The sequence below is a fragment of the Thalassophryne amazonica genome, chromosome 19 (assembly GCF_902500255.1).
Source record: "Thalassophryne amazonica chromosome 19, fThaAma1.1, whole genome shotgun sequence".
Classification (NCBI taxonomy): domain Eukaryota; kingdom Metazoa; phylum Chordata; class Actinopteri; order Batrachoidiformes; family Batrachoididae; genus Thalassophryne; species Thalassophryne amazonica.
The window spans coordinates 48,816,007-48,828,886 of NC_047121.1; the positions used below are offsets into that span (position 1 = coordinate 48,816,007).

The following is a 12,880-nucleotide window of genomic DNA, read 5'->3' on the forward strand; positions in this document are numbered from 1 at the left end:
ATAACCACAAGAGCAAGGGATTACATTGGGAAACCTTTGTCAAGCACTACAATATGGATTTACATTTACAAATGTCACTTAAAATTTTATTGTGCAGAAAAGAAGCTTCATAACCTTGTCCCCAAGAGGTGTCAACTCCTGTAGGCTCGGACGCATCTGGGTTGGACCATCAGTGGAAATGTGTACTGTGGTCACATGAATCAGTATTCTAGATATTTTGGAAGAAGTGGATGTGACAAATACAAAAAAAGACCATCCAGACTATTATCAGCAACAGGTCCAAAAGCCAGGGTCTGTCATGGTATTGGGTTGTGTCAGTGCCCTTGGCAAAGGTGATTTACTCTTCTGTGATGGCAGCATTAATACAGAAAATACACTGAGATTTTAACATATGCTTCCTTCAAGATGACACCTTTTCCAGGTACATTCATGCATTTTTCAACAAGATTACACAAAACCGCATTCTGCATTACAAAGGCATGGCTGCAGAAGAAATAGGAAAGGATACTACACCGGCCTAACCAGAAGTCCTTCCTATCCCAATAGAGAATGTGTGAAAAATTGTTCGACTGAAAAATGCAACAGTGACTCTGTGCTGCAGCTGCTGCACATGTTAAGATGTGTTTGCAGGAAGAATAGGACAAAATAAAACCTGAAAGGCTTCATCACTTAGTGTCCTCAATGCTAAAACATCTTTTAAGTGTTGTGGAAAGTAATGGCATCATTGCAATGTGGTAAATGCTTTAGCACTCTAACTTTTTTGGAATGTGCTGCAGACCTGAAATGCAGGAATGGATGCATAGTAAATGGAATGAAGTTGACTCCCCCCACCCACCCACCCAAAAAACCCAATAAAAATGATCTTGGTTTCATATTGTCTCCAGTGAACTCAAATTCAAAATAAATTTAAGAATCACTGCATTTATTTATTTGTTTTTGTTTAATTTGTAGTTGCACTTAAAGATCATTCATGGTTTCATTTCAAACATCCTCAGTCCTTGTTATAGACTTCTAGGACGTACGTCACAGCAAGAGTAGTGCAAACTCTGCTGTCTCACAACAAAAGAGAATTAAATAAAGTCTATCACACAGTTAAATCAACTTCGACAACTCTGTTTATAACTCTATAATAAGAGTTTATATAACAGCTGAGTGGATCCTTGTCATTTGATTGGTGCTTTGTATGTCACGTGACATCATTATTCATCCCATTTGTGTTGCCATGCATTTAGCATGCAATTTAGTTCCATTTAGCGTGCAAATTTTAAAAATCTATTTCAGCCGTTATATAAAACATAATGAATGTTTTTACATTCTTTCAATGGAACAAATATTTAATTTGATGAAAGCTGGAATGTTATATAAAACAAAAAGGAATGTTGTTACATTCTTTCAATGGTATGAATATTTAAAATCTATTTTAGCCGTTATGTAAAACAAATAAATGTTTTTACATTCTTTCAATGGAACAAATATTTAATTTGATGAAAGCTGGAATGTTATATAAAACAAAAAAGGAATGTTGTTACATTCTTTCAATGGTATGAATATTTAAAATCTATTTTAGCCGTTATGTAAAACAAATAATGAACGTTTTTACATTCTTTCAATGGAACAAATATTTAATTTGATGAAAGCTGGAATGTTATATAAAACAAAAAGGAATGTTGTTACATTCTTTCAATGGTATGAATATTTAAAATCTATTTTAGCCGTTATGTAAAACAAATAATAAATGTTTTTACATTCTTTCAATGGAACAAATATTTAATTTGATGAAAGCTGGAATGTTATATAAAACAAAAAAGGAATGTTTTTACATTCTTTCAATGGTATGAATATTTAAAATCTATTTTAGCCATTATATAAAACAAAAAAGGAATGTTTTTACATTCTTTCAATGGTATGAATATTTAAAATCTATTTTAGCCATTATATAAAACAAAAAAGGAATGTTTTTACATTCTTTCAATGGTATGAATGTTTAAAATCTGTTTTAGCCGTTATGTAAAACAAATAATGAACGTTTTTACATTCTTTCAATGGAACAAATATTTAATTTGATGAAAGCTGGAATGTTATATAAAACAAAAAGGAATGTTGTTACATTCTTTCAATGGTATGAATATTTAAAATCTATTTTAGCCGTTATGTAAAACAAATAATAAATGTTTTTACATTCTTTCAATGGAACAAATATTTAATTTGATGAAAGCTGGAATGTTATATAAAACAAAAAAGGAATGTTGTTACATTCTTTCAATGGTACGAATATTTAAAATCTATTTTAGCCATTATATAAAACAAAAAAGGAATGTTTTTACATTCTTCAATGGTATGAATATTTAAAATCTATTTTAGCCGTCATATAAAGCAAAAAAGGAATGTTTTTACATTCTTTCAATGGATCAAATATTATTTCGGTGAAAGATGGAATGTTATGTAAAATAAATAATTAATGTTGTTACGTTCTTTCAATGTTATGAATATTTAAGTCACTCATCAAAGCGGAAAGCCTCAGGTCACCAAACGATGTGATGTGTAGAGAAGCCACATGACAATCAACGAGTGTAGAGACGTCAACGCCTCCTGCTTAAGGCTACAATCTTGGTGGTAATGCCGTGGCAACAGACGATTCTAGTCCTTTGGGAGACTTTAATGTTTGTTTTGTAACTTAATGCGCAAGACAATTTTTGCAGTCATGACAAATCTTTTAATGTTTGAGGTTATAAGGTCAGTCATGTCAGCCACAGGCATTGTTTGACTTTGAAACATGGGAGTGTGTCTTCGACAGTAAGGAGTGGCACTCTGTGTGTTAGCTTGCACTCTGTGACACACCCAGCCAGAGGGGAGTGGCGAGTAACAACTGCTTTCAATTTAAAGCAATCAACCCCAAAATTTGTTCATTTGAAAATAAACATAAAGCGCACAAATTTTTACCTTGGAAAATATTTTCAAGGTCAAAGTCCTGTTAGAAGTGGCTTTTCATAAGCTAAAATATACAAAATAAAGATAAAAAGTCCAAAATCTGTAATCTAGATCAGATCTGGATCAAATTTCATCAGTCGATAGAGGATGTCATCCTACTTAACACTGTCAAATATGAAAGAAATTTGACCTTTAATGACAGAGTTATAAAGTTTTGAAAATTCATTCAATGTTAAAAATAGGGAATTTTCCAATTTTCCAAGATTTTTCCTGACTTTGCCCTTTGACCTATGACCTTGAAAACTGAATCAGTTCTTGCCTATCAGGATATGAATTCTCTGTAAAAAAAAAAAAAAAAAAAAAAAATTATAAGAAAATATGAAAAATTGTGGGCTCCAGGCTGTTCACAAGCAAACAGGGGTGAAAACATAATAATAACAATAACAATAATAAAAACATAATTTACAAGCTTCCAGGAAAATTGAGTAATATGACCCCAGATTTTATGTCCTAAGTACAACTGAAGTGTTTCAATATGTATAACTTCAATCAATGTTCAGAGTTGTTAATGGCGGTAATCACTAAATGTATTTAGGACTCTGAACCTGACAGTCATTGCTTGATTGCTCCACAGTTATTTGACTAAAAACATACATGATCTATGAGCGACGAGATGATCTATGAGAGAATCATTTGAAGCCTGCAAACCTGCCAAAGTTTTCAGAATGACATCTGATATGTTGAACTGAAATTTTGGTATTCTCGACACAAACTCTTTTTTTTTTTCTTCAAATAAAAAGGCACAAACATCAAGAAAAGTACCTACTTTTGCATAGATATTACTACCCTACATAGTGTTTTACTACAATAAAATGGACATGATTTAAGTCTTCTTGCAACACAAGATTCATCACCAAGAGCAGCCATGTTTGTTTTTGTTGTTGGGGGTTTCTTGTGATGTCATCTGGGATTCCGTTGTTTCCTTACTCCCTACACAGAGAACAGCTGCGGCTAATTTGAAGATGTTATCCTAAAAAAAAACCAACAACAACAAACATATTCAAACCTGACATTTTACACAGCATGTGCTTTCATTGACTGTAACCTATTCAGGGGTCAGAGTATTAAATTTCAAAACTTTGCAAAATTATATATATATATATATATATATATATATATTTAACCAGGTTAGTCCCACTGAGATTGAAACCTCTTTTGCAAGGGAGACCTGAACAATCATAAAGTTTCCAATTCACACACACACATTCTCACACACACACACACACACACACACACACACACACACACACACACATATATATATATATATATATATATATATATATATATATATATATATATATATATATATATATATATATATATGTGTGTGTATGTGTGTGTGAGACATATATATATATATATGTGTGTGTGTGTGTGTATATATATATATATGTATGTATGTGTGTGTTAAGACTTAATTTACATGAGTCATTAAGAAATACAAACTGTATGGCAATCTATGTTCAATCTGTCTGGACTAACCAGATCTCTAAAACTGGGTGAACGTGCCAGAAGGAGATTAGTGAGGGAAGCCACCAAGACACACATCATATCTCTGAAGGAGTTAAATTCTGTGGCGTGTGCGTGCAGGTGATGTCACTGTAAATCCTTGATCCTCCTGTCACCTCCAGGTGCTCAGCATTGATTTCCCTGGAACTTTAAAGCTCATCCGGTTGTTTTCACTCCCGCCCCCCCACCCCGGTCTGAAAATCCTGGCTCCGCCCCTGACTTATTAAGTCTTTTAAAGCTGCAGCAGCAGCGTTTAAGGCGCCTCCAGGTGAGCAGGAGGTGGGAGGGGGTCGGAGGGAGGGGTCTCGATCCTGGTGCAGGTTGACTTGTTCGGCACCAGGTTCAGGTGGTGTTTTACTGTTTTACCTGTACCTGTACCTGTGGGCATAAGGAGGGAGGCGCACCTCGTTACCGTCCCACTCCAAATCAGGATTAGCTGTTCCGGCTCGCACCAGCCCGGACTGGACCAGGGGGGGGACGGCGGAAAACCTCAGCCGGGACTCCGAGCATGGAGCCTATAACGTCGTGGAGCGAGGAGAGAGTCAGCGAGTGGCTCCGAGGTGAGCAGGCCGGCTTCGCTAGTTCGGTTTCGTGCAGCGAAGACATAACTTGGGATTCCTGGTGGAAGTGGAAGGTGGAGGTGGAATGAGGAAGTTGTCCGAGCTGATCTGGGACCAGCGTCAGCGCCGTGTTTTCCCACTCAAACGTCATCGCTTCTCGCTCTAAATACGTCTGAATTCATGCTTTTTAATACTTTAAAAGCAAAGAAAATATTATAATATGCGGGATAAGCGTGAATATGAGGCGTTACGTTTATGTAATTAGCATGTTTACAGTGATGTAATAGGAATTCAGAGTGTTCATCAGAATGTACCCTCACTGCAGTGGAACTCAGAACCTCAGGTGTGACACCAAGGAGGCCATCCACCGCACCTGACGGTCAAAGTTCCACAGCACTAACCTCCTGTGTTTTCCATGGGAATTTCCCATTATTCCAAGAGTCTATGAGTCCTACGGGCCACGATCCCTAGTTCTAGTATTAAGGAGAGCACGTTGAAGTTGTTTTTGCGTTTACGGTAGGCGTGTTCCACTAAAGTAGGGTAAATAATGTTACAAAAGTGTAAAAAACATTTAATTATGGTGAATTACCATTAATTGTTGATTTTCACAGCCGTTGTAACAGTATATCCAACCCCTACCGTATTATCAGGTCCATATATTTGTAGAGTATATTTGGAAGGAGAATTTAAAGATACTTCAGAATAGGAAATATTACTATTGTGGAGAGCTATAGATACATACAGAAAGAATACCAATATTGTTCACCGTCAGTCAAACTGTGCTCCATCTGCAACCATAAAACATCCATTCGCCTTATTGACACATCCCATAATCCATTGCGTGCCAGAATCGCTGAAGTCAAACAACATATAGAGATCCACATGATGACAATTGTAAATGATTATTAAACTACAAAAATGTATTTTTTTTATGCTTTTCATCACGTTAATAAGAGACTGCTGCATGATACTCTGAAAACTTGCTAAAACAATTATAACAAATAATCCGTGTCTGCTACATTTAATCTGTGTGGAATTTAATAAACGCAAACTGAATTATATATATTAGTCTGGAACAAAGAGGACAAACAGTGTTGTAAAGAACAATAATCAAGACATTAAAGAGTAAACTTCAGTTTCCCCCAGAACGACATGATCAGGAAGCGAGTGTAGCTCACAGCAGCTCCCATTGAAAATAACCAGAGACAGCCTGTGATTCTCACATGTTTACATAAAACAAACACAATAACAAAGTCTATAAACCCAGAGAATATATTCACAAGAGTTTTAGGCACAATATAAAAATAGTTTTATGTTGTTTAATGGTGTTGTCTGTGTGCAGCGGTTAAAGTGCAGCATGATCAGAGCGTCTCAATGCAGTTCTCAGTGTTACTGAGATCTCGCAGCGTGGTGAACTCTCCGAGGTTTTGCGGGATTTGAAACATCAATAGGGCGTTTGAAATTTAGAGTTGCTCTATCCTGATTGGGCCTTTAGGTACCTTTAATAAGTGCTGCCCTGTAGGAATGTTGCCTTTCAGGGGTGGAGGGGGTAAGATTTCCAGGGTGGGAGGGAAGATATCCGGGGGGGGGGAGATATACTGTTACACCGGTCTGCTCTGACCTCTTCGGAACATCAGCCACTGTGTATGTTTCTCTGGGTAAAACTGGACTTGCATCAAGAAGGGCATCCGGCGTAAAACTTGTGCCAAATACCAATGTGGTTCTGGCTGTAACCGCTGTGGCGACCTCAAACAAAACGAGAGCAGCCATGAGGGCAGCCATAACCACTATTTATTGATTTTCAATTCAACAGATTTATAGAAACAGTACAATTAAAGGTGATTAATGGTGTATGTCAACAGAATCATGTGTTTATTTTATTTTTGTAAATTGAACAAAACTGAGTGTGTGTGTGTGTGTGTGTGTGTGTGTGTGTGTGTGTGTGTGTGTGTGTGTGTGTGTGTGTGTGTGTGTGTGTGTGTGTGTGTGTGTGTGTGTGTGGATCTGGTTTGTTTGCTATTTAAAAGTGTTACATTTATTTGTGAACTTTAAAATCAGTTTGGGTTTGTAATATACACCATCAAATAATATAAAGAGGTTAGGACCAGTGGACCCTCCCAGTTTTTGCACAAAAACATGTGTCCATCCTCACCCTGCATGTCTCTTGCACATGCACGGCATGCTGCACCATCACATTCGTGATCGATTAAAAATCATTAGCAAGATTTTTTAGAACTGAGTATATGTGAAAGGAAAAATGTAAGTCATTGGGGTTGCACGTTGGGATCAGTGTGTGTTTTATTAACAGCTGGCCTGCATAGTGTGTTATGTGGGTGATTTTCAAATAAAGGAAGCCAAATTGAATCATTGCTCAAACTAAAACAATGTAGGCAGCAGATATAAAATTTTTATTGCATCTTATAAGGTGACACCAGGGCCATATTGTGTGAAAAAATCAGAACGATGTAATCATTCATTCCTGAAATAATGCGTATATAGCTAATATTGTCTGGAGTGTAACGCTTTTAGTGTGACATTTCATCAAATCCATAACTTAAACTAACTGGTAAAACAAATTTGGAAGTTATGTTTCTATTAGAAGTTGTTTTTTCCATGGAATGAACTCTTGTGTTCAAAATAATGTAAATCCTATATTGCTCAATTATGTATTATGTGTTCTGTGTGCAGCAAACTGATTACACCATGTTATGTTTGAAAACAGCCAGAAATCAAAACTTTAAGATTATGGACATTTTAAAACTCGAGTAAATGTGTTGATTGTGTCTTTTGTGATTTATTTTGATTCTTTGGATATTTCTTCCTTCTAAATTAGCATGTTTTTTCTCTGAATTAATATAGTTTGTTCAGAATAATTGATATTGATTGATATTTTCTGTTGTCTGGAGTGTAACATTTTTCCTCATTATCGTCATCATTGTCATATGTATTCTACTTTAATATTTTAACTTATCTATTTCAGTGGTGCTTGGTGTCTGTTGGTGGAGGGTCAGCATATTTACAAACTTCAGCTATGATCTCTGGATTACACACAAAGAAAACAATTACGTCTGGAGTGTAACAGTTTGGGCACCATGTATTTTACTTGGCTTAGTCAGTTAATTATGCCTTTCTCAACCAAATGCTTCTTTGCTTTAGTGATACATCATATTAATGCATGAAAACATGAAATATACAGTGAAAGCCTTCACTGAACAGTGTTGAAAGAGCCAACATTTAATAGATTGAGGTCATTTTGAGCGCCTTGGGGCAACTGTTTGTTGTGATTTGGCGCTATATAAGAAACAAGTTGATTGATTGATTGATTGATTTCAATCACAACTTATGAGTAAATCACATACATTATTCCATTTGAAGTAACTCTTTTTGTCACTGGTTAAAATAGAATAAATTTGATACTAATGATAATTAGTACTGCATTTTATGAACTAAAGCCATTTAAACCTGCATTTAATATGTCTTCCAATCTGGTGCTTTGTGTTACACTCCAGACATATTTTGCGTATTTCAGTTCAGATGGAATTTAAATGTCTTGATTCCAATTTTAGGTCTTCTAGTGATATTTTAAAGAGAAACTACAGTATGAATCCACTGATTGTCAAACTGCCCACAATTGGGACCCTCACCAGAAGCAAGAGAAGGCAGTCTTCATGATCATTCTTGTCCACAAGGTTTTGTCAAATTTTTGGTGAGGTTCTGGTTGAACAAATAGACATATCTTTACATTGTGTACACTTAGAGACATAACTCAAAATGCACCGTAAAGTATAGAATTGCAGCTTTCATGAAATAGAAAAAATATTGGGAATGAATCAGTTTGAATTTTGAGCCTCTTGTCACACAAAGGCTTCATTTTTTTTGAAAATCACCCATGTATGTGTGTCTGTGTTCTGCGATTCAGGTCTGGATGCTCCCTTGCATCAGTATTCCACATCAGAATGGCACCTCTCGGGTCTGGAGTTGCTCCAGTTGACCTCTCAGGACCTGGAGAAGCTCGGGGTCCATAAGATTGGACACCAAGAGCTCATACTGGAGTCTGTGGAGAAACTGTGTTCTTTGGTAAGTGTAAATCTCACTGCACGATTAATCCAATTTTGACTTCAGTTATGATTTGGCCTCCAATGATGATGAAAATATACAAACATACTGGAGATAAAATGATCATTTTTCTGCATTCCATTTTGCAATGATGCTCTCCTTTTGCCATGTTTGATGATTGCAAGCAACAACTTCCAGTGTGAGTGCCAGACAGCCGCGGCTAACGGCACCATCTCTTGGCGAGCATGTGGCCGCTAGCTGCTGTGAAGACCACCGTTTATGTCCTTTATGAGCATTTTATTAGAGATATCTGAGATAATATGGCTTGCTGTGCAGTTAATTGTACCAACACAACATCTAAAGAAGTTGGTGTCCCACTATGTCTGTTGAGTAAAATTTTAGCATCACTTAATTTGTGTGTTAATCCCTGTTAGCATTAATTTTAACATATAGTGCACCCAGAAAGTATTCACAGCATTTCACTTTTTCCACATTTTATGTTACAGCCTTTTTCCAAAATGGATGAAATTCATTTTTTCCCTCAAAATTCTACATACAGTATCCCATAATAACAATGTGAAAAACATTTTTTGAGATTTATGCAAATTGATTAACAATAAAAAACCCTAAGAAATCAAACATTACCTGTAGTAAGTACGTACGTAGTAAGTATTCACAGCCTTTGCCATGAAGCTCAGAATTGAACTGAGGTGCATCCTGTTTCCACTAGTCATCCTTGAAGTGTTACTACAGTTTAATTGGAGTCCACCTGGGGTTAATTCAGCTGATTGGACATGATTTGAAAAGGCACACACCTGTCTACATATAAGGTCCCACAGTTGACAGTGCATGTCAGAGCAAAAACAAAGCATGAAGTCAAAGGAATTGACTGTAGACCTCTGAGACAGGATTGTCTGGAGTCACAAATGGGGAAGGGTACTGGAACTTTTCTGCTGCTTTGAAGGTCCCAATGAGCACAGTGGCCTCCATTATCCATAAAAGGAAGAACATTGGATCCACCAGGACTCTTCCTATAGCTGGCCGTGATCGGGGGAGAAGGGCCTTAGTCAGGGAAGTGACCAAGAACCTGATGGTCAGAGCTCCAGCATCCCTCTGTGGAGAGAGGAGAACCTTCCAGAAGGATAACCATCTCTGCAACAATCCACCAATTGAGCCTGTATAATAGAGTGGCCAGACGGAAATCACTCCTTAGTAAAAGGCACATTTCTGATTTGTCAAGAGTGAAATTTGGGTCATTGACATATTTCACATCAAAAAATTATGGTCATAGATTTGTTCAATTGGAAATGGCGGCCATTTTTTTTATGCCAAAAACAGCCAATTTGGGTATTTGGACCCAATTTTCTCAAAAACTGTCTGATAACTTTTCTTTTAACTTAACAAGGGCACAGTATTGGTCATTGACATTGTTCTATCCCAAAACTATTTGCATAGATTTGTTTGTTTGGAAATTGTGGCCATTTTTATGCCGAAAATGTTGCCACTTTGCCTTGGGCTTTAATTGAGCTGGTAACCCACAGGGCCCTTGGCACTCTAGGGTTTTTTGTTGTTATACGTATTGTTGAATCTGTTTGCACAGAGGTAAAGCAGCTCTTGGACTGTCTGTTACAGATCCGATCAGCAAACACAAAAAACCTACTCTTATACAAGTCCTGCTAGAGTGACGCACACACGCTGCCTTTATGTAACATGCAGCGTAAGTTGTAGCTTTGTCACATTCCTGTTATAAAATCAAAATCCCTCAATCAAGTGCATCATTGTCAAAGAGCTAGTCACGGACAGCGTGGTGACCAAGTGGTTTGTGCGCTTGTTTTCAGAGCAGAAGCTTCCTAATTCAGGGTTAACCCTGCTCGTCCTGTTCTGGTGACCCCAAGTGGGAAGGAAAAAAAAGGGAGAAGCTGAAAGGACATACCTACTATGAAAGAACTAGTCATGCTTCAGCTGTAACCAAAGTAGGTTTGGGATGCAAAAGGTTACAGCTCATTATTTTCATGAAAAGTTCAGGCAAAGTTTGCAGTCAACATAAAAAAACAAATGTGCCTTTATTTTGATTTTCTTTGCATAATAAATTTCCTCATGTATCTGCTTTCAAGAGGTGTGCAACACTTGTGTGTGTGTGTGTGTGTCCAGCTGTGGTGGTGTACCGTCTTGTGAACACAAGGTTATAAGGCTGCTTCACCGGTTCGCTGTTGAGTTGTTGAAGTAACTAATTAACTGATTGTGTCGTTAAAATTCAATGTTGAGCCAAACAACAGTTAAATGAAGGATTTGAATAAAATGAGGGCAAAATGAGGGCATGCTGTTAGCTACAGTGCATCCAGAAAGAATTCACACCGCTTAACGTTTCCAACATTTTTTTATGTTACAGCCTTATGAGTGGAGCAGATAAGTATGACTTTTGGCCAGAATTGTTCACTTGGTGATGCAAGCATCAGATTTGGCATGAATGTTCTTCATAAATCAGTGTTTGAGAAAAACACTGATGCTGGCCACTTGAAAATCCAATACGGCACCCAGGTAGGGGTCAATGAAGAATTACACAGGGGTCAAAATTTAAAAATACTCCAATCATATTGAAAAGTATAACACATTATTTGTCTGAGCATAAATATTCTAAAAAGGTATAGTTTGGACTATCTATGACTGAATGTGATGGAGTTATGGGGTAAAAACAGCAAGAAGGTGACAAAGGTCAATTTCAGTTTGTACAGGAGTCAAAAGTTAAAGTTGCGCCAATTTTTGTAAAAAGTGATGTAAACTCCAGGTGGGCTGCCATGTACCTTTTACTAAGGAGTGGCTTCTGTCTGGTCACTCTACCATACAGGACTGATTGTTGAATTGTTGCAGAGATGGTTGTCCTTCTGGAAGGTTCTCCTCTTTCCAGACGGGAATGCTGGACCTCTGACAGAATGACCATCGGGTTCTTGGTCAGCTCTGTTGTGAAAGTGTAGGAACACGGACCCACAACAGGGGGCGCAAATGAACGGACAATGGAGGAAGTCAAATAACAACACTTTACTGTTGTGAATAAGCACAACAAACACAACAGATTACAATAATAGACAAAGGAGTCAATTCACAAAATGTGTCACGTGGGCAGGCTCGAAGATAAGAGACGTCCGTCCAAAGCAGAACCGGAACCACACGATTTCCTCCGCCACCGAACCCCGGGAATACCGGAGCCGCCAAGTCCCGAACTCCCAAGTGACCACTGCCTCCGCGTGTCGGATCTGGTACTGCTGGCGAGGAACAAAAACAGTTAAATGTGGGTGCATTTGCACCCAGCAACCCGTATGGCGGAAAACCACCTCCACCTCTCGTCTGAAGAACGTCTGCTATTTAACACACAAAAGTAACAAAGTGTTAATGTCAAAAAAAGACAACACAGTAGGCTGAGTACGGTACCTCCTAGGTAGAGCGATATCTCGGCAAAGAGGTGGAGATGTCGTCTTGCTGATATACCACTGCTGATCAGATGATTGGTGTCAGCTGTCGTAGGCGATAAGTGACAGCTGTCACCCCGGCTGCTCCTGTGAGGCGGCAGCGCCCTCTGATGCCTGGAGCCCGCACTCCAGACAGGGCGCCCTCTGGTGGTGGTGGGCCAGCTGTACCTCCTCTTCAGCGGCCCACACAACAGGACCCCCCCCTCAACGGGCGCCTCCTGGCGCCCGACCAGGCTTGTCCGGGTGGCGGCGGTAGAAATCGGCCAGGAGGGCCGGGTCCAGGATGAAGCTCCTCTTCAC

The 12,880-nt window shown here is 38.1% G+C and overlaps 1 protein-coding gene across 1 annotated transcript in view; it reads left to right on the forward strand.

Moving 5' to 3' along the window:
- Positions 1–4,806: 4,806 nt before the first annotated feature.
- The window catches only part of cnksr1 (connector enhancer of kinase suppressor of Ras 1), a 76,808-nt gene continuing 68,734 nt past the window's right edge, over positions 4,807–12,880 (forward strand). Inside the window, 2 exon segments of the mRNA XM_034195448.1 lie at positions 4,807–5,060; positions 8,980–9,137. Of these exon segments, the coding sequence (XP_034051339.1) occupies positions 5,009–5,060; positions 8,980–9,137 (210 nt within the window). The 5' untranslated portion in view covers positions 4,807–5,008.